This window comes from Saimiri boliviensis, chromosome 6 (assembly GCF_048565385.1).
Source record: "Saimiri boliviensis isolate mSaiBol1 chromosome 6, mSaiBol1.pri, whole genome shotgun sequence".
Lineage (NCBI taxonomy): Eukaryota > Metazoa > Chordata > Mammalia > Primates > Cebidae > Saimiri > Saimiri boliviensis.
This window is the reverse complement of record NC_133454.1, coordinates 24559113-24580771: the sequence shown is the minus strand read 5'-3', so window position 1 is coordinate 24580771 and position 21659 is coordinate 24559113. Positions and strand designations below refer to the sequence as shown.

The 21659-nt window shown below is 56.2% G+C and overlaps 2 protein-coding genes across 6 annotated transcripts in view; both read left to right on the top strand.

Moving 5' to 3' along the window:
- The window catches only part of CAPN5 (calpain 5), a 57178-nt gene extending 39286 nt beyond the window's left edge, over window positions 1-17892 (top strand). For 3 of the 4 annotated variants that reach the window (XM_010330804.3, XM_074400418.1, XM_074400417.1), the window contains 10 exons: window positions 4143-4351; window positions 5750-5942; window positions 7161-7354; window positions 7989-8066; window positions 9833-10028; window positions 10712-10834; window positions 12384-12580; window positions 13596-13711; window positions 14239-14375; window positions 15316-17892. In XM_010330804.3, coding sequence (XP_010329106.3) covers window positions 4143-4351; window positions 5750-5942; window positions 7161-7354; window positions 7989-8066; window positions 9833-10028; window positions 10712-10834; window positions 12384-12580; window positions 13596-13711; window positions 14239-14375; window positions 15316-15498 — 1626 coding nt within the window. In that variant the 3' untranslated portion in view covers window positions 15499-17892. The remainder of the gene's footprint in view (window positions 1-4142; window positions 4352-5749; window positions 5943-7160; window positions 7355-7988; window positions 8067-9832; window positions 10029-10711; window positions 10835-12383; window positions 12581-13595; window positions 13712-14238; window positions 14376-15315) is intronic. The other variant, XM_010330805.3, reaches the window with a different exon arrangement.
- An 82-nt stretch (window positions 17893-17974) lies between these two features.
- Window positions 17975-21659, top strand: part of MYO7A (myosin VIIA) — a 94983-nt gene continuing 91298 nt past the window's right edge. The window contains exons 1-2 of one of the 2 annotated variants that reach the window (XM_074400415.1): window positions 17975-19502; window positions 19600-20266. The gene's annotated coding sequence lies outside the window, so the exon portion shown is untranslated. Of the gene's footprint in view, window positions 20267-21659 lie in introns of both variants that reach the window. The other variant, XM_074400414.1, reaches the window with a different exon arrangement.

The window sequence follows — 21659 nt, the reverse complement described above, 5'->3', positions numbered from 1 at the left end:
CATGGTAGATGGGACCCAAAGGAGGGAGTGTTCGAGAGATGAGGCTGAGAGTGAGGACTGCCGAGCCAGGTGGCTGGTGTCCATGGTGATGGGAAATTCCTACTGTAGACAGCGAGAGGGTAGAGAGCACAGCCTGATGGACTCCTTGCATCCAGCCCTTCAATTCCACTCTTGGCCGCCCGTGGCTAGCCGTATTTCCTCTACACTCCCCTGCACTTCCTCAGGCCGCATCTCATTTCATCTGTAAATATTTCTGGATGCATCTCTGAAAGATAAGGACTCAGAAAAAATATATCCATAATACCAACATTCAACTGAATTCTTTAAAAATAATCCCTTAATATAAAATATCTAGTAGTTGTTCTAATTCCTAACGTGTACTATAAATATGCATAGGTTTTACAGTTTGTTTGAATGAGATCCAAACAGAAGTCCCTAACTGCAATTGGTTGATTGCTCTTTCGTCTTTTATTTTTTCCTAGTAATTTATCTAGCAAAGAAACTGGGCCGTTTGTCCTGTGGGGTTTCCCACGGTGTGGGTCTTGTGACTACGTCTTCATGGTGGCGTTTAACATGCTGCATTTCCTGTAACCTGGGAATTAGCTCTAGAGGCTTGAGCTCATGATTCAGCCTCCTGAGTGGGTGGGATTACAGGTATGCGACACCACACCCGGCTAATTTTTGTCTTCTTTTTCAGTAGAGACAGAATTTTACCATGTTGGCCAATTTAGGTTTAGGAGCGATTTTTTTTTTTTTTTTTGGTCACAGCTGCATCATGGAAAATGTGTAGTTCATTCAGGGGACACATCGTGGCTGGTTATCTTTCTTTTTTGTGAGGTTAGGAGCCATTGGTGACCACTGCCTAAATTCGTTAATTCTTCAGTGGTTGTAAAATACCATGATTCCTTTCTATTTACGAGCTAGAATTCTTTTCCAGTTCAAGACTTCCCTCTATTTGATTACCATCTGGTACAGTTTGTCTACAAAGACAGGATACATTTCCTGTAATTTTCCAGTTTAAAAAAAAAATGAGTTGATTCCCTATCCTCCTCCGATAATTGTTTTTCTGTCGTTCTGATCTCATGAATTTGAACATATTGGATGTGTTTTAATCTATTGACATTATTGCCCTTATTGATGCTCAAATTAGCCCATCTTTGGACAGCAGGAAACTCTTGAATCCTTTGACATGGCCCCAGGAGTCTATGCTGGCTTCCTGGACTTCCAGCATGGCGTGGGAGGTTTTTGGTGTGTGTGCACGTGTGAGCACACTTGTCTGGACAGTCTCCCTCCCGCTCAGCATCCTGGCTGACAGCAGAGCAGCTGAGCGGTGAGAAGGCTGGCCTGGGGCCCACCCCATGCCAAGTGCAGGGGCTGTGATTCAGGAGGCGAAATGGAGGCCCTCAGGGATTCCAGACTCTGGATCTCCAGGCCCTGGAGCCTCATTAGCAGTTCCTTGAGCCACAGAGGGCTCAGGGCCAAGGCTCAAGTTTGACTCATGATCCTCCTGAGGTCCGGGCATTCCGCCCAGCCATGCAGTCCAGAGCATTCAGAGCAGGGCAGGAGCAGGAAAAGCGGGGTGAAGGCAGTGGGCCAGGCCCGTGTTCTCAGCTTAGGACCCCCGTCACTCTGTGCACTTGGGCAGATCTTGCTTCTTCCCTGGACCTCAGCCTTTCCATCTGCTCAGTGGGAACGGTAACCCCCACCCTGTATGGAACTCCTCTTTTTTTATGAGGAGAGAGTCTTGCTCTGTTGCCCAACTCACCGCAACCTCCACCGCCCGAGTTCATGACTCAGTCTCCTGAGTGTCTGGGATTATAGGCGTGCGCCACCACTCCCAAATTTTTGTATTCTTTTTTAGTAGAGACAGAGTTTTACCATGTTGAGCCAGGCTGGTATCAAATTCCTATCCTCAAGTGATCCACCTGCCTTGGCCTCCCATGGGACCTTTTTGGATACAGCTCTCTGTCCTGAAAGCAAAGTGCGGAGGGAGCGCCAGGAGTCAGGGTGTTTTTACTTAGAAAGCGCACAGAGTTGACAGAAAATGGGGGGTTAGGGGGGTGGGGAAAGGAACAGGCCGTGTTGAGCCCTTGCTGGATTCCAGACAGTGGGCCAGACTGGGAAGTCCTGGGTTTGAACCCTGCCTCCCTCACTGTGCCCGCGGGCAGCCTTCTGCCAGCCTGTCGTGAGGCTACTACTATGAGCAGCCTGGCCCTGGCCCTGGCACCCAGCAGGGCTCCATTAGGGCAGTAATACCTCTCGCTGCAGTTAGCATTTTCATTTTCTTGGTCTCACATGTCCCGTTAGGGAGCTTTTTCCTTTGCTAACATCCCTGTTGATGGTAAGAGACACGCAAACAAAAGCGTCCTTAATGAGCGTACAGTGGGAAGCGGCTTTTGGCTGAAGTCTGTACACTCATGTGAGTGCCGGCCTCTTGGTATACCTCTGGTTTCTCTGCCTAGGTGCCAGGGCAACCCCTATACCTGGAGTTGTTTTCTTCTAAAAGGAGCTACTTATGGTCCCGATGGGGCTCAGCTCTATTTGGTCCCATTCCCAGCAGGGCTAGGGGTTATGCACCCTGACTTGACAGAGTAAGGGGTTTTCCCTTCTCTGCCCAGGTAGCAGCTATTGTCCTCATCTGCTTGGGGACGCCCTGTGCCAGCTCTGTGGATGCTGCTGAGCAGGGTCCGGCACTCCCTTCTCGCACAGCCCTGCGGGCACCCTGTGTAGCTTCAGCACTTTGCCTGGGTGCCTACCTCTTTTCCCAGACTCGGAGCCTCCTGAGGGCAGGGACCATGTGATTCACCTGGTTGTCAGCGTCCAGCCTGGGACTGGGTGCAGAGTGGTCCATAGTGCCAAGGAGCTCATTATTCAGAGGCAGACAGATCTGGGTTTGAATCCCGGCTTCAAATCAAGGTTGATCTGCCTCCAAAGCACGTGTGCATGTTCTAGCTGTGTGACCTTGGATGAGTTAGGCCGCAATATTGTCACCTGTCAAGTAGGGATGGATAATAGTCATCTACTCAGAGGTTACTGTGAGAATTAAATGGAGATAATTCATGGTGGTCACAGGCATTTCCCAGGTGCTTCATAAGTCATAGAATCGATGCCTCAGCCAGTGTCCCAATCAGTGTCTCTGAATTCATTCATTCGGTCAATGCATGTTGAATTCAGTCAAAGCATTCTCTTTGGGCCAGACCCTGGGCTATGTGCTGGCTGCATAGCAGAGAACAATACCTCTATGGCCCTGCCCCCAGAGAACTGACATTCCAGTGATAACATCAGACACTGAGCTACAGTTACTTAATTGTAACTTGGTAAAGGTAAGTATCTCAGATGAGAAATGCCAGGGGCCATGAGCCTGAGATAGAGATCCTGGCCTAATCTGAAGAGTCAGGGAGGGCTTCCTGGAGGAAGAGGATGGTCCCTAAAGGACAAATGGAAGTCTACTGGGTGAAGAGAAGGAGGAAGAGCCTGGAGAAGGGAGCAGTGAGCAGGGGTGGGGGCTGCCGTGGGGGAGGCAGAGAAATGAGGCTGGGGGAGTGCATTGAGAGTTTGGATCTTATTCTCTAGGCAAGTGACAGGCCCAGGTTGGTCTGTGTGGGGCCAGAGCAGTTGTAGCTGTGGTCAGTTACCGTGTCCCTGGGTGAGGAGATGGGGCATTGGGCCAAGGTGGTGCCAGTGGGATGGAGAGGAGGAGACGGATTTCAGAAGATTGGAGGCGCTCGGATCGGCCTGATTGGATGGAGGGAGGGAAATGAAGCAGCCGGCAGGGCTGCCAGCCTCGGAGTGGCTGGATGGGTGGATGGTGACGCTGGTCCCTAGGCAGGAGCTGGCGGTGGATGTAGACAGAAGTCTTGGGAAGGTTGCAGGGAGGCACGAGAAAGAGAGGGAAGCTCACACACTCTGAGAACAACACAGCTGGAAGGAGGCCAAGGGAGCCTCCAAGCCCCACAGAGATGGGAACCTGAGCCCAGAGATGGGAGGGTTCACCGGGTCTCCCATGGGCTTGTGGCAGAGTGGGAACCCGAAGCCGGTATTCCTTTCCATTCTGATTCGCTGGAGGCATGCACACCTGTTTCCTCAGGAAGCCAGACATCCCCTCACTGTCCCCCCATCCTGTCCCCGCTCCCCCAACCTAGGTCATCCCGGACTGGAAGGAGCAGGAATGGGACCCCGAAAAGCCCGACGCCTACGCGGGCATCTTCCACTTCCGCTTCTGGCGCTTTGGGGAATGGGTGGATGTGGTCATTGATGACCGGCTGCCCACAGTCAACAACCAGCTCATCTACTGCCACTCCAACGCCCGCAATGAGTTCTGGTGCGCTCTGGTGGAGAAGGCCTATGCCAAGTAGGTGCCAGCAGCAGGCAGGTGGGTGGGAGGCCCGGGGGGTGGCACTGGAGGGGCTCCTCATGGTGTTCCACTAGCCAGGGCTTTAGGCACAGAGAGGTGAGGGCTGGTGCAGGCACACGGCATGCTCAACCTCTAGGCCTGAGGGCATAGTCGGCTGAGCCTGTGCTGGGTGGGGTGGAAGCCTGGGCCCCTTGTGGAGAGGAATGTTGGTTACTCCCATTCTAAGGAAAGAAGACCGAGGCCCAGGCAACATCCTGTAGGTTGCTGGGGGCAGAGCCAGCACTCACATTCAGGACCTTTCTCTAAGGTTCCTGCTGCCATGCCCTGGCTGGGGCCTTGGTTGGGGGTGTGGTAGCTGAGCTGGGGCTGGTTGTGCGGGTGGGCTACGTGCCCACCTTCCAGGCTTGCTGGGCCTCCCTCTCATCCACCGTCCGTTCTGTCTTGGCCGACCCCTCCTTCTGCTCCGTGCCTTCTGCTTCTGTGCCCCGGTGCCCGGCACAGAGCCCAGCATAGAATGGGCACAAGCAAAGGTTTGCCGAGCTGTGTAAGGCTCTGGGAAAGAGTGACCTGCCCAGGCCCTTGCAGGCCAGGGATGGGCCTAGGCTGGAGGGAGAAGGGGCAGTGGGGTCAGAGGCCAGCCTCGCCACCTCCGGGGGGTTCCTCGTGCTAGGCCCATTTGTCAATCTTGCTGGAAAAATGTGGGGAGGGGTCAGGGGAAGGAGGGAGAGAGACAGAGCAAGAGAAAGGGAGAGCGAGGAAAAGGAAAGACAAAAACTCCCAACTTCAAAGACAAACCCAAGAAAACACACGGGCAGGTTCCACTTTCGATCCTAAGAAAGGGAAGCCAGCCCCCTGGTGGCCCCTGAGTGTCCACCACCCGGAGGCAGGCCCCTCTTCACTCCAGAGGAGCCGACCCAGTGGCCTTGCTTGGTTTTCGTTTTTTTAAAAAAACACAATTTCATTGTGTAAAACATACAAAACATCATGCTTCTCATTTTAACCACGTGGAAACATGCAATTCGGTGGCATTTATTACGATCACAGCGCTGTGGGCATCACCACGCGCCATCCCCAGAACCTTCTCCTCACCAGCAGGAGCTCTCCACCCATTAAACAGTAACTCCTCTCCTCCCTGCCCACTGGCGGCACTTTTGACAAGAGTCGCTTTTTTTTTCTTTTTTTTTTGGACAGCTGATTTTTTAAGATTGAGCCGCTAAGGCTAAGGGGAGTTTAAGCCTTAAATCTTGGCCCAAGCGTGAAGAACTAGGTTCTAGCGTTGGCTCCCCTGTGGCCTGCTGTGAGACTGGAACAGGTTGTTTGACCCCTCCCTGTGAGCTAAGGGGTACAGGCTGGCTGGGGAGCTGAGCTGGGAAGTCTTTCCGCGTTGCTTCCCAGGCTGGCAGGCTGTTACCAGGCGTTGGACGGAGGCAACACAGCAGACGCACTGGTGGACTTCACCGGTGGAGTTTCGGAGCCCATCGACCTGACTGAGGGTGACTTTGCCAACGATGAGACTAAGAGGAACCAGCTCTTTGAGCGCATGTTAAAGGTGCACAGCCGGGGTGGTCTCATCAGTGCCTCCATCAAGGTGAGAACATAGCAGGTCCCCGAGGCGGCCCCCGCCCCTTTCACCCTCACTGATGGAGATGGGAGACAGCTGTGACATCCCATGCTCAGGTCAGCTCCTAACTCTCCAGACCCTCAGCCTCATGGAGGAGAGGAGAGGTTGGAAGGTGTAACCGCCTGCCCAGACCTTCTAAGCCAGGCGTCCCCAAACTACGGCCCGTGGACATGCGGCCCCCTGAGGCCATTTATCCGGCCCCCCCCGCTGCACTTCAGGAAGGGGCCCCTCTTTCATTGGTGGTCAGTGAGCGGAGCACAGTATGTGGCGGCCCTCCAACGGTCTGAGGGACAGGGAACTGGCCCCCTGTGTAAAAAGTCTGGGGACGCCTGCCTAAGCTGTGAAAAGTCTTTCCCACACTGTTCAACCAAAACTTCTTTCCTGACCCTCTTGGGTTGTGGGTGTCTGTGCACCTGAGGGTGGTCCTGATTTCATTAATTGCTCGTGTTTGGGATGAGAAAGAAAGCAAAGCTCGAACCCAAGTTCAGCAGACCCTGTGGTGTGCTGGTAAACTCCCTTGCAGCAAAGTAAAAAGCCCTTTGTAGCAATTGCCAATTACTGTGGTGTAAATACTCACACCACTGCTGATTCCCGGCTACCCATGTTTGACAGCCAGTTATTAAGAATATTCCTGGCCAGGCATGGTGGCTCACACCTGTAATCCCAGTGCTTTGGGAAGCCGAGGCAGGTGGATCACTGGAGGTTGGGAGCTCAAGACTAACTTGACTAACATGGAGAAACCCTATCTACTAAAAATACAAAATTAGCTGGGCGTGGTGGTGGCCGCCTGTAATCTCAGCTACTTGGGAGGCGAAGGCAGGAAAATCACTTGAACCCGGTAGGTAGAGGTTGTGGTGAGCCAAGATCACGCCACTGCACTCCAACCTGGACAACAAGAGCGAAACTCTGTCTTTAAAAAAAAAAAAAGTCCTGAATATTTAACAATCAGCCGAGCCAGTGCACATCGGCCCCAGCACTGCCCTGGGCTGACCCACCGTGGATGCCTTTCTTTACTGAGACTGCTGCACTGTGGGGGTTTGTAAAGGTCTGTGAACACAGCGCTGCCCCATCCCTGCAATTCCCGTCCCTTCCTTTAGGTCCCATGCGGCCTCCTGGCCCTCCAGCACCTGAGTCCCTGGCCTGGGTTCCAGTGTGGCCTTTCTGAGCAGCTGTGTCCTTCCACAGGCAATGACAGCAGCTGACATGGAGGCCCGCCTGGCGTGCGGCCTGGTGAAGGGCCATGCGTACGCTGTCACTGATGTGCGCAAGGTGCGCCTGGGCCACGGCCTCCTGGCCTTCTTCAAATCAGAGAAGTTGGACATGATCCGCCTGCGCAACCCCTGGGGCGAGCGGGAGTGGAATGGACCCTGGAGTGACACGTGAGGCCTGGGGATGGGGGTGCAGGCACAGGGCATGAGGGCTTGGATAAGGATGGTGGGCTTCTTGGAGGAGGTGGCATCGGGGCTGGGCCTTGAAGGGGTCTGGGAGAGAATGACACTAGGAAGGAAGAAGGGAGAATAACTTTGGAGTGAGTGTATGGGGTGATGGACTGAGTGCAAGAAAGGCCTGGGGTTGGGGGTGAGGTGACCCGTGGGAGGCATAGAGACCAGCTTGGTGAGTGGACGAGGGAGGGGAGCAGGGAGGGAGGCCACAGCCCTGAGCAAATGGGGAACCCTCAGTGCTTGGCTCATGTCCCTGGTGAGACCAGAATGGGAGTGGAGCCCAGCTGCTAAGTGAAGGAGCCCTCTTCACTGGGGGTGGTGCCCCCCTCCCCCCAGACTGCAGCTTCGCTTCCAGACCTCCCAGCCCCTGGCACGGTGGCAGCCCACAGTCCCCTGTGGGAGGAGGCAGGCAGGGCTTCCTGGAGAGGGGCTGGGTATGGCCCCAGTACCCCTGGCCACACCGTGACGCTGGAGGCCTGGTGCTGGACTGCCCCTTGTGCCTCCTCGCCCTTGCCCGGTTGGCCTGCCTCTCACACAGCTCCCTCTCTCCTCCCTGGCCCTTGCACCCCAGCTCGGAGGAGTGGCAGAAAGTGAGCAAGAGTGAGCGGGAGAAGATGGGTGTGACGGTGCAGGACGACGGTGAGTTCTGGTGAGTGTGTGTGTGCCCTGGGCGGCTGGGGCTGGGGGGGGGGCTTCCCGCGGGCCTGGCAGGGAGCACCAGGTGGTGAGTCAGGAGCCAGGCCTCTGCTGCCTGCCACATCATCAACCTGCTGTGCGGCCTTGGACAAGTCACACCATCTCAGAGCCTGCTTCCTCCTCTGTACAATTAGTGGGGCAGTAACAGGCCCTTTCATCCCTACAGTTCCCTCTGCCAAACTGAGGGGTCCTGGGGCCGCTGTGGCACCCAGACTGAGCCCTTGGCATGCAGTCGGGGGGCTAAGAGGTGGGCTTACCAGGATCTCCCCAGCAAGGGTAAGAAGGCATGAGGGTCAGTCCAGCACCAGCGGTGTGGTGTGGCCGGGAGCACTGGGGCCATGCCCAGCCCCGCTACAGGAAACCCTGCCTGCAGCCTGCCTCCAGGGGCCCCCTGGCAGCCTGATTTCTGAAAGTAGGTAGCAGAAACTCACAGGGGAGCTGGCTCCTAAGCTGAGACTTGAGGTACAGAGTAGCCCTTGGTGGGCAGGGAAGGAGACCTGGCGCAGAGATGAGGGGACACAGCTGGGTTTGAGAGGGGAGCTGAGAGGGTACATGGGTGAGCTGAGAAGATGACAGCAGCCCAGCTTCAAGGGCCCAGTAATTGGCTGCGTAAAGTGGCTCATCTATAATCCTAACACTTTGGGAAGTTGAGGTAGAAGGATTGCTTCAGGCCAGGAGTTTGAAACCAGCTGGGCAGCATAATGGGGCCCCATCTCTGCAAAAATGAAAAATTAGCTGGGTGTGATGGTGTACCCCCGTAGTCTCAGCTACTCGGGAGGCTGAGTTGTGAAGACCGCTTGAGCCCAGAAGGCTGAGGTTATAGTGAGCCATGATTGGCCACTGCACTCCATCCTGGGCAAAAGAGCAAGACCCTGTTTCAAAACCAGAAAGAAAAACCCCAGTAATAAAAAGGGTTCATCCTGCATTCATTTGACCTGCATGAGTTCCGAATGTGGGCCAGGCTGTGTCACAGAACCTGATAGGGAGACTCAGCCACTTCCTGGAGGGGTACAGGCATCCTGTGTATGCTGGATTGTGTGAGGGCACCCAGGCAGGCCAGGGGCAGATGGCAATGGTCCTGCCACCCCAGTGACCTTCTGTAGGTGTCAGGTCAGCCGCTGCAGGAGGCCACCTAGGCCACTTTGCCAGTCTTGCTCAGGGGTCAGCAGAGAAAAACATGGAAGAACCCCTTGTCTTTTGAAAGGGTTTCTTCTGAAGGCCTTTCTCTTACATGTTCACCCTTGATTCACTGCCCCCTGTCCCCACCAGCCCCTGGAGGCATTCACAGTGTGCAGTGACCGTAGCAACACCCTGGCCACCACAGCACGCTCACCATGGGGTTCCCACGGAAGATCATGGGTGAAAACGTGCCTTATAAACTGTAGAGGGCAGCAGACAGTAGTTACTAACACGATTCACAGTCTGCTGAAAGCTGCACTGCCTGCTTGGATTGCATTACCTGATTCCTTCACTAGCTCTGAGACGGGCACCCGCTGTTAGATTTAGCCCCATTTTACGGGTGAGGAAACCGGTCAAAAGAGAGGTTAAGGGTCCATGCAATGCCATGCCTGTGCCCTTGTGTGGGCTTAGCTCCCTTCTCAAAGCCAGCTGTGTTCTCTCACCTCTGGGCCATATGGAGATATTAGGTGGGTGGGCAGGGGGCCAGGGGTCTGGGGCGGTGTGGGAGAGGTACCCCGCTCACCCCCTCCCCACGTCCAGGATGACCTTCGAGGACGTGTGCCGGTACTTCACAGACATCATCAAGTGCCGCCTGATCAACACGTCCTACCTGAGCATCCACAAGACGTGGGAGGAGGCCCGGCTGCATGGTGCCTGGATGCCACATGAGGACCCCCGACAGAACCGCAGTGGCGGCTGCATCAACCACAAGGACACCTTCTTCCAGAACCCACAGGTGGGCGTTCTTAGGGACCCCCACCCTGCCCTTGCTGGGGGGTGCAGCTGCCTTGCCACTGTCCTGCCAGGGACTCCTGCATGACCTTGGGTAATGCCTGTGCCTCCCTGGGCTTCAGCAAACCTGTCTGTACAGTGGGGGTTAGTCGGGCACATCGGTCCCAGCTGGCGGTCATGAAGCCACCAGCCTCACAATCTAACCTGCAGGTGGTAAAAATGAGCACACTGTGGCTCTGAGGGGCATAGGGGTGTCTTGTCCTGAGTTACAGGGACACTTAGAGGCTGAGCTGGGGACTCAACCCCTTTGTTTCCTCAACAGCACAATTCTGTCCCTTCCTGGGGAATTTGGCTGGCCTGGGTTTCCCCACGAGGACCTCTTCCCACAGCCTCCCCGGTCTGACCCATGGCACCGCTTCCCCTCATGCTTGGTGTGCCTTTGTTGAGCACCACCTGTGTGCCAGGCTCTGCGCGGAGCAGCCGTCATGGCACTGAATCTCCCTGGCCTTCGTGCAGGGGAGACCTTGCAGGCCCTGGTAGGCCCATCTCACGGCAGAGGGACCAAGGTGCAGAGCGGTGCTGTGACTGGTCCAGGCTCTGGAGTCCCAGCTTCCGGGAGCCAGCCAGCCCATCCCTGGCGTGGTCTCACTGCATTCTCTCTCTCCGTCTCCTTGGCCACACCTGCAGTACATCTTTGATGTCAAGAAACCAGAAGATGAAGTCCTGATCTGCATCCAGCAGCGGCCAAAGCGGTCTACGCGCCGGGAGGGCAAGGGTGAGAACCTGGCCATCGGCTTTGACATCTACAAGGTGAGGCCCGCCGGGCCCCCTGCTGTGGGTGGGGCGAAGGAGGGAGTTGGAGTTTGGGCTGCCCATGCCTGGGGAAGAACACTCTAGAACACCTTGGTCACGGGCCACAGCGGCTGCAGTGGCAGATGTTGTGAGGATGCTGTGACATAGGCCCTTTAGAATATTCACAGAGGGCCCAGCCTGCTCAGCCTCATTCCTTTCTGCCTAAGACCCCCAGGCCTGGGATGTTTGGTGGATGAGGAAGCGGAGGATTGCTGGCGGTTGGGGCCGGGCCCTGGGAGGTCCTGGGTATCTGCCGGGCCCCTGTGCTCCCCCTCAGGGCTCAGAGCCCTTTGCAGTCCCTCAGACTTCCTGCATTGGAGGGCTTGCTTGGTATCAGGAGGAGGCATCCTTGAGCACAACCTGATGGGGTCACCCCTGGCCACACTCCCTGGCCTGGAACCTGAGGCCTTCCACGTGTTCTGATGCCCAGTGTGTGGTGACAGTCAGCACGGTGGGACCCCATGTGCCTGTCAGACCTGGAGAACGTAACAAAACCACAGGGACCTGCAGGGGCTGGGTCCGTGCTGAGTCCTCAGTGTCTGATGTGCCTGGTCCCACCATAGCAGTCTGTTCACACCCTTGTGCTGGCACATTCATTGTGTGCTAGCGTGTTGTGACATGTTGTTGTGACTTTGGCATGTGATGATCTTCACTAGTGTGACCAGAACATATCGTGACGCTTGTTTCGAGGACAGTCAAGCAGGTCCTGGCAGCTGGCAGTGTCATTTCATGGACATGTGCTGTGACCTCTGCAGCTCCTGGTACTTAGTTGTGCTGTTACAGTCGGAAACCCCACTGACACTGTTATCAGGGTGATTCCTATTGCCCTCTTTTTTTTTTTTTTTTTTTTTTTTTTTTTAAGAGACAAGGTCTTGCCCTGTCACCCTGGCTGGAGTGCAGTGGCAATATCATAGCTCATTACAGTCGCAAACTCCTGGACCCAAACGATCCTCCCACCTCAGTCTCCCTAGTAGTTGGGACGACAGCTAAACACCACCATGCCTGGCTAATTTTTAGGTTTTTTGTAGAGACGGGGTCTTGCTTGGTTGCCCATGCTAATCTTGAATGTCTGGCTTCAAGTGACCCTCCCACCTTGGCCTCCCAAAGCGCTGGGATTACAGGCATGAGCCACTGCGCTCAGCCTCCTTAAGTAGTTTTTATTGAGATATAATTCACACAGCATGCAATTCAGCCATTTAAAGTATACAATCTAATGACTTTCTGTGTGATCCCAGAGTTGTGCAAGCATCACCACAATCAACTGTAGAACATTTTCGTCTCCCTCGGAAGAAACCTGCTCCCTTTAACCATCACCACCCACTCCCAGACTTCCTCCCTTCAGCCCTGGGCAAACACGAATCCACCTCCGTCTCTGTAGATCTGCCTGTTCTAGACATTTCATATAAAGGGATTCCGTGGTCCCTTCCGTGGTGCTGAGGGGGAGAGGGGGTAGGCCAGGGTGTCGCAGGGTGTGTCTCCACGTGCCCAGCCCCTCCTGCTCCCGCAGGTGGAGGAGAACCGCCAGTACCGCATGCACAGCCTGCAGCACAAGGCCGCCAGCTCCATCTACATCAACTCGCGCAGCGTCTTCCTGCGCACCGAGCAGCCCGAGGGCCGCTACGTCATCATCCCCACCACCTTCGAGCCAGGCCACACCGGCGAGTTCCTGCTCCGAGTCTTCACTGATGTGCCCTCCAACTGCCGGTACCTGGGGATGGGCCCGGGGCCAGCATGAGTGGGGGTGAGGTCCACACTGGGCCAACCAGGAACCTTCAGCTTCAGAGATGCTCAGTGTCTCTGGGCCTCCAGCCACCCTGGGCTGATACCAGGGCCCGTCTCCTTCCCTTCTCTTCCCTTGTTCCCCTGTCCCAGCATCCCTGGCCCTGACTAGGAACAGTTTCTTACATGGGCACTGTACTCTATAGTTGACAAAGAAGCTTTCACTCATCTCATTTGATCTTCCCGCATCCCTGAGCAGGAGGCCTGACTCCTCCACTTTACCAGTGAGATTCAGGGATCAAGGGTGGAAGTGTCATCTGAGGCCATGCAGCCAGTGGCGGAGTCGGGCCCTGGTTCCAGGGTTGGGTCTGGTCACAATTTCCTCTCGCATGGGGGTGGCCCTGGGGTCCAGTGGACCGCTGAAGCCTTTTCTATCCCTGCTAGGGCACAGACCCTGTGTGTCCTGTGCTGACCTCCACTGTGATATACAGCCCAGGCTCAGTGTCCCCCAGGCAGGTGAGACGGGGCCCTCATGCCAGACCCAGGAGGCAGCTTGTGGCATGTGGAGCCAGACAGCCAAGGGACGTGCCGGCCCAGGCTCCTCCACTTTCCAGCTGTTTGGGCAAGCCCTTCACCTGGGTGAGCCTGCTGCTTCCGCAGCTGTGAAATGGGCATCATCATAGCCACCCGTCTCCTGGGGCTTTGCGAGGATTAGGAATCACCTGTATCTCCCACAGAGGGCTTGGCACACAGCAGGTACCGAGCAAGTTGCCTTTCCCCAGGGGAAGGATAGAGCACCCTTGATAGGGATAGAGAAGGCAGGAAGCCCCTATGACTTGGACAGCTGGGGAGTGCCCATGGGGATTTTCCCAGGACTAAATGAAATCAAGTTTGGGCTAAATACTGCTTCTCTTCCCTCCCCACTTCCTGAACCCCCTCTTCACCCCTGTCTTCCTGGCTCTTCTCCATCACTTCCCTCCTCCCCGCTGCTCCATATCAGGGAGCTGCGCCTGGACGAGCCCCCACACACCTGCTGGAGCTCTCTCTGTGGCTACCCCCAGCTGGTGACCCAGGTACATGTCCTGGGGGCTGCTGGCCTCAAGGACTCCCCAACAGGTGAGCTCTCCCAGGGAAAGTCCCCCAGCCCTCCTGCCAGTTGCCCCATGGCCTCTCCCTGCCAGCATGGATACCAGCCTCAGAGCTCTCCTGCTCTCAGAGGCACTGTAGGCCTGGCCATTTCTGGGGTGATGCCTGATGCCGGGCACACAGAGAGGAAAAGGTCTACCTTCTGCTCTCAGGAGGCTTCCAGCTGAGAGGAGGCCTCAGGGAAAGCTTTCTGGAGGGAGCGGCCTTTGTCCAGGCTGAGGAGGTGTTAAGATACAAAGCCTGATTGATGAAAGGGGATAAGGGAGAAGGGTGCTCTGGGCAGAGGGAGCAGTGTGGGTAAAGGTATGGAGGCCAGAGATGGCCAGTGTGCCCCTGCTGGCCATCCTGTCTCTGGAAATGAAGGGGCCCTGAGGTGGGTAAGGTTCCAGTCTCTCCATCTGAATAATCGAGCCCAGGTGGGCATCTCACTTGCAGATATCTGGCCCTGCCGCAGCCCCCGACCCACCCTGACCCCCTCTCCCACTCCCTCTCCCTAGGGGCTAACTCTTACGTGATCATCAAGTGTGAGGGGGACAAAGTCCGCTCCGCTGTGCAGAAGGGCGCGTCATCACCTGAGTATAATGTGAAAGGCATCTTCTACCGCAAGAAGCCGAGCCAGCCCATCACTGTCCAGGTGAGTCCCCTGGTCTGGAGGCAAACTCCTAGGCTCCCAGCCTGAGGCTTCTCCACTAAGCCAGCTTGTGCCTCGGGCTAACACATGGGACTTTGCTCAGAGGCGGAAGAGCCTCTGACAGGGACCCAGGCATGCTGGGCTCTGGTTGTCTGTCTGTCCCTGACCCCTGGTGTGGCCTTGGGAGCTCTCTTGCCACTCCAAGGTCCCTCTGTAGGTAGGTGAATTGGATTAGCCGGTGTGGTCCTGAGACCCAGTAGGGTCAGTATCCTGGCTGGGGACAGTGGTCATCTCTGCTGACCTCACCCCCAGTTTTGGGAACTATCCCTCCCATTCTCCCATGGGGGAAATAAAGTGGCACTGAGATGCCACGTGGTGGGGGTGGTTGTTTCCCAAGAGCCCGGGCGGGGCATCAGCTGGTGTCCTCCGCATGGCTTCCTTCTCTCAGTAGTAGGGTGCCCTCTGTCCCTCAGGCTCTGGTTAGCATCTCTCTCGGTGAGACAGCATCTGTAAACAAACATTTGGGTCCCCCTGTGGGAGCCACTGTGGCTTATCCAAGTTTTCTTAACACTGGGTCCCCCTGGATCAAATCACAGACCCATAGGTCTCAGGGCTGGAGAGGGGCAGCTGATTCAACCCTCATATTAAAGATGGGAAAACTAGGGCAGTGGGTGTATCACTTGTCCAAGTTCACCCAAGATCAGTAGTGGAGCTAATAACAGATTTAACTGTATGCATGGAAGGGAGCTTAGTTAGATGAGGAGCCTGAGACTCTGGAAGGGGCGCCAGCTTGCCCACAGTTTGTGGGGAGGCAGACAGCCCAGAGCTCCTGCCCCTCAGCCAGGCTTGAACTTCAAGGCCCTGCCACCACCACCAGCCCCCCCATAGACTATAATCCTGATCTGGGAGATAGCCCCTCCCACCATCCTCTGTCTCTTCCCAGGTCTGGAACCACCGAGTGCTGAAGGATGAGTTTCTGGGCCAGGTGCACCTAAAGGCTGACCCGGACGACCTCCAGCCCCTGCATACGCTCCACCTCCGGGACCGAGACAGCCGGCAGCCCAGCGACCTGCCAGGCACCGTGGCCGTACACATCCTCAGCAGCACCTCCCTCATGGCTGTCTGACATTTGCCCACCTACCTGGCTCCAGCAGTTCCCACCATCTGCATGTCCCCACTGGGCCTGAGTCTAGCCTGGGAGCCAGGACGCTGGGGTCCTTGTGCCACTCTTCCACTGACTTGCCATGTGATCTTGGGAAGTCTCTGCCCCTCTCTCAGCCCCAGTGTCCTGAGAGCCCCAAAGCATTCCCTTCTCGTGGAGGTGTTTCCTTGCCTGAGATTTAATATAGTCTTCCCCACCTCAACTGTCACCACTGCTAAGGGACTCTAGCCATTGAAAACATTTTGCTAAGGCCCTGCTGTCTGCCAAGGAGTGCCAAGAAGACGTCACTTGTTTACACACAAACTGCCACATCCCCAAGCCCTGTTCTTGCCCTTTGAGTCCTGGGCCCAACCCAGCCTCCCAGACCTCACTTTTCCCATCAACAATACTGGGTTTTTCTCCCACCTTGAAAGGACTCGGCTCCTGCTCAGGCTGGAATTGGGAAAAATGCAAGTGACATTTGTTCAATCTCTAATCCCAGCCACTCACCCATCCATTTCCTTACTCAGTGGAGATTTGCCAAATGAATAAACGACACCTTCGAGGCCACAGGCGAAGTGGGGCCCTCCCCCGCCTCTGCCTTGGGCCTCCCCTCTATCCTCAGGTCCTCTCAGAGGCAGTTACCCAGGGCAGCTGCGGCTGCCTGCTCATTCTAGCTCCTGATTCCATTCCCAGCCCCTGGGTTAAGGTCCCTGGAGGGGTGGTGTCAGTGGGGGTGAGGAAGGGCGTCTTCCTGACTCTGCCCAGTGCTTCAAGGAGCATGCCTGCGTTGGTGGGCCAGGGGGCAGGCAGGTGGAGGGGCTTTGGGGACCAGAAGGGGACACGTGCTCCCAGAGTCTCTCTGCTGTAAGACCTCAGCTTTCCTGGAAGAAGGGACTCGGGTGTGTGGCGCCAGGCCCGCTGGAGTCAGGCCACCCACTGGGCTTGGCAGGAGATAGGGAGCCCCATCACCTGACCACAGCCCCCCACCAACATTCCCCCAAAATGCAGCCTAGAAGGCCACAGTGCCCTTTCTGCCCGGGCCAAAATGTTCCTTTTAGTCCTCAATATTTTATATTCTTTTTGTTTTAAAAATCTCAATTTTAATCAGGGCTTTCAAAGGAACATTGGAAGCTGAATCTCCACTTCTCTTCTTGGCTCCAGTATTTCTGGTCCTCTGCTGTGACTTTGATCCCACTGTTGTGGGAGCAGGCCTTCTTCTCACAGGAGGTCTGGAGGTGGGCGCAGAGGATGTCTGTGCGTGGGCATTTGCAGGCTGGCAGCTGTGCTCTTGGAGACCTCTTCGTAAGTGTTGGCGCTGTGACCCACCTGGGATCTCTTCTGTGCCCTTCTTGGGCTTCCAGACCAGGTGTAGCAAATGAAAAAGTGCAGTTAATTCAAGAACAGGAAGTCCTGTGTCCTCGCTGGGACTTCCTTTAGGGAACCTGACTTTTCGACTCCAGATCCTGCTGTGTGGTTCCGTGTTCTGGCTGGAGGTGCTGGATTCTCTGACGTTGCCTCCTCACTCTGTGTCTGGCTTTGCTCCTAGACCTTGGCCCTAGGCCACACGAGGGGCCAGGAAATGAAAGACAAGGAGGACGAGAGCATTCTTTCTGGAAAGCCGGGACTTCCCCTCAAGAACTTGGGCCTGGGGCCGGGACTCCGTGCATGACCGGGAGCAAGTCACTTAAACCTCCTGTGCCTCGATTTCCCCCTTCAACAAAGTGGGACCATTGTGTCAGCTGCCGAAACCTAGTACCGGCCACTCTTCAAGTCAAGAGTGTGTCCGCGCTCTTACTACCAAGTGCTGAGTAAGGGCAAAATAATACCGCTTTCTCTATGTATCTCTGTATGTGCACACACTATGTATATGTTCATGTAATCACCACTTCTTGACGTCTATTTCAAATCAAGGCTCCTGGGTAGGGGGTGGAGAAGTGAGCCAGCTTGAGCCTCAAGCTAACACATGGGACTTTGCTCAGCCATGTCCCCTGGGATGCAAGGGCACACCAAGACCAAGTGGCAGACCTGTGGGCTTTAGCCTTGGGGCCAGGCCATGCCTCCCACCCCCTGACAGAACGGGTTCTGCAGTGCTGCCCTTGCTTCCTGCCCCTTAAGGTAGGCCAGGCTGGCTCCTGGCTATGCAGGAATCTCTGGTCCCCAGGAGACCTTGCGGGCTGGGCAGGTAAGGGAGGCCGGGGAGAGCAATTGCTTTGTTCACTATAGGCACCCACAGGGGCCTGAGAGTCCCCATTAGCAGATGGGTGGGGCCTCCAGCCCACACCACCCAGACCTGGGCTTCCCTCTTCTCAGGACCCACTGTTGGGGAACAGGAAGCCTGTTCTGTTCTCAGAATAAATCTTACCACAATTCCAGAAAGACTTTCCTGTGTCTCTCTGTCCCTCTGGGCGGAAGGGACAATGCAGGAATGCTCCACAGGCCTGGGCGACTGTCCTCTGGTCAGAGGGAAGGCCCCACTGCCTGCCTGGTGCATCTGTGAGCTGAGATTGGGGGGATCATTCAGTCATTCCTTCATTCAGCAGATCTGCATAGGGCTGGCTTTGTGCCAAGGCACCAGGGATGTGGGGAACCAGACCTAGAAGTCCCTGCTCTGGAACAGTCTATAAACAAGCAGAGGGAACAAAAAAAAAATACTCTGGTCATGACAAACACTGCACCATGTGCTGCTGATGGGGCAGGGTGGGCCTGCTGGGTTAGAGACGGCCTAGTCCCTGATAAGTCCATGAAGGGCTGGGAAGACGTGATGGGCTTGAGGGGCACAGGAAGGTGTGGGGCGCCAGAGCGGAGGCTGCTGAGGGCAGACACAGGCATCTCAGGCCAGGAAGCTGGCGTGGCGGTGGGAAGAAGCAGGGTTGGGATGATTCTGAAGGCAGAGTGGATGACTCAATGAAAAACTGGGCTTGGGGAACGGGAGGTGAGTGCAGGGTGAGGGCAAAGTGAACCGAGGTGCCTCGGTTGCTTCACGGGATTGAGAGGTGGGCATTGCAAACCATGTGATCTACTCAGCATAGTGCCTGGCTCATAGCGTGGCTGAGCACAATGTAGCTGTCCTCCTGGTGTCTGGAGGGCACCTGGTCCCCCACAACCTGCCCGCCTCTCTACCCTATCCCCACAGCTCACTGCACTTTGTCCCTGCTGCCCGCCATGTGCCATGGGCTCCCCTGTGCTCCCCCGGGATCTCATTTTCCCACCGTGTAGGGCTGACGCCACTGGCCTGCCCAGCCTGGGAAGATGGAGATGGGGACTTGAAGAGTGGCCGATACTAGGTTTCGGCAGCAGGTGTAAATCCCAGGTGGGGACTGTGTTCCAGGACCTTATAGACTCCTGTTAGGCCCACCAGGCTAAGGGGAAGACAGCATTGTGCGGTCTTCCTGGGTAAGGGTCGTCGGGCCTGAGGGGACAAAGGCCCTAACAGAGGCTGCCTCCCATCATGGTCACTTCCAGTGGCGCTCAGCTCATCTGGCGGAAGCAGCTGGGGGCGGGGAGGGGGGCTGTGACCAGCAGGTGGCACTGGTGAGCTATAGCACCCCTTTGAGCCCCCACCCCACCTTCTGGGCGACTTCCCTGCAGACACACCCCAGTTATCGGAGGCTAGGGACCCAAAAGAGACGTCCCTCTGCCACCCTGAGCAGCCCTGGAGAGTTGCATGATGGGGCTGCCAACAGGTGCGGGGCTGCCGAGGGTGGGAAGGAGAAAGTGCCAGATCCCCACAGGGCCTCACGAGGTCACCATCCTTGCCAACGCTGATACCAAAGACGTGTGCTCCTCTTTGTTTGGTCCCCCTACCCCTTTAAATCACAGATTTCACTTCAGTTTGTATGTGTCGCTGTCACTTATGGGGTTGCTCCTCATCAGCCGGTTTGGCAAAGTTTCTGGATGATTACAGAATTAACATTTGTCCCCCATCCTCCAGAGCAGGTTGTGGAGACAGTGTTGCATTGACGAGCGTCCGGGGACACACATCAGAGGTAAGGGTGGGTGTGCAGGAGGGAGAAGGCGCAGAAGGCAGGGGTAGTTCAGCACTCTCCCTCCTGCCACGCTCTGCCTGACCATTCCCTCTCAAAGTCCCAGACAGCCAGGTCGAGGAGGAGGAATCCAAACGGGGCTGGAGAAAGCGCAAAGGGGCCGGAGGAGAGCAGCGGGGCTGAGACCCCCAACACATCAGCGACCAAGTCAGGATCAGGTGGGGGTTCCTGCCCAGGTGCTGAGCAGCAGGCAGTGTCCTGCAAACGACAGGGAGCACTGAAGCCAGCCTGGAGGGCCCGGGCCCAAGTCTGGTGCATTCAGCAGCACAGCCAGAGACAGATCCCAACCACCTGCCTCCTCGTCGGCAGCCAGTGCTCTGCACAGAGCCGTGGGCAGCCTCTGGACGTTAGTCCCAGCCCCAGCACGGCCCATCCCCCACGCTGATGTCACCGCACCCAGACCTTGGAGGCCCCCTCCGGCTCCGCCTCCTGGGAGAAGGCTCTGGAGTGAGGAGGGGAGGGCGGCAGTGCTGGCTGGACAGCCGCTCTGGGCAGGAGAGAGAGGGACAGACAAGAGACACATACAGAGAGACGACAAGGAAAGGAAAGACCCAGAGACCCACGGCAAGCCTCGGAGCCAGACAGAGGAAGAGGGGGCGCGTGTTGCAGACTGTCCTGTACCCGTGACCCCAGCTTTCCGAGTGCTCTGTGCAGGTGGCAGCTGTGCCAGGTTGGCAGGTCACTGAGAGTGGGCAGCTGAGCCCCAGGTAAGGATGGGCTGCCCACTGTCCTGGGGGTTGGGAGGGGTTTGGATGTGGAGTGGTCATGGACTTGAGCTACCTCGAGAGCCTCTGCCCCGCAGCCACTTGCTCCTGGAACTGGGCTTCTTGTCACTCTTGAGGGCTTAGCCACCACAGCCACTGAATGAAACTGTCCTGAGCCTGGGAAGATGGACGTGTGTCCTCTGGAGGAAGCAAGAGCCAAGGGGCATGTTATCCATCGAATCTTCTGTGAGCTGGGACTGGGGTTAGGGGCAGAGAGGTTAGGTTAGGCAGAGAGAGAGGAGAGTCCGCTCTCTCTGTGTCCTTTGCTTTCTCTCTGACATTCTTTATCTCTGGTTTTAAATAAGGCGCTTGCTGCCTCTATGCCCCAAATGTCCCATCTGTGAAATGAGAGTATGAAGCCGCACCAGCCAGGGTTGTAGTGAGGAAGAGGTAAAATCAGGCATAGACAGAAATAGAAATACAGTCTATGCCCCTGCGGTCAGTGTGAAAAGAAATTAACTTGAGGGTGGTCTAGTTCTCGGTTCTAGAAATAAAATGTATGTCTTGTCATTTTAACATGTGGCCCTTGGATTCCGGGCCTTCACCGCTCTCCTGCATCCCTTGGAGCCAAGCATCTCTAGTGAAAGCACCGGCTCTGCCCCCGGCCTTGCGGCTCACGCTGGTGTAAGGTGCTGGCTCCACAGCCCGGCAGCATCTTCAGACACAGTGCCCGGTGGCAGTTGCCTGCTGGCCCCGTTGAATCCACGTCCCCACCAGGCACTCAGACTAGTTCAGGTCTTCGGAAGGACCGCTTGTGTCCCAGAGCTCCAGGGCAGGGGTCAGGGCTCAGGTGTCAGGCAGTGTTGTGGGCAGAGGATCAAATGCCCCAGTGGCTCTGAATGGGCCCTTGTGAAAAATTGATGCGCATTCTAGGGGACGGGTTGGGAGCCAGAGGGGCCTCAGCCCAGGGCCTGTAGGCTGGGGCTGCCTTTTAAGGTCCTTCCTGAACCCATCTCTGGGCCTGGCCCTGTGCTGGCCAAGGCTAGAGACTGCTATGGCTCAGACCCTCTCCCACCGGCCACGCCCTGCCCTGAATCAACTCCCCAGTGTTGGGGGCAGAGGTGGGGCAGACCCTGCCCTGACAACATAATGCATGTAGACAAGATGGGATCAAGGGTAGTATAGAGGCTTTTGGCAGCCTGGGGGTAGTCAGGGAAGGCTTCTTAGAGGAGGTACTATCTGAACTGAGCCATGAACCATAGGTGGAAATTCATTAGTCAAAATTTCAGGTAGAAGGGCCAGGTATGCAAAGGCCAGGAGATGGCCAGAGCTGGTGTATTTCAGGAGCAGTGAGTCACTGAGGATGTCCAAGGGTAAGGGTAGGAGAGGGAGTGAG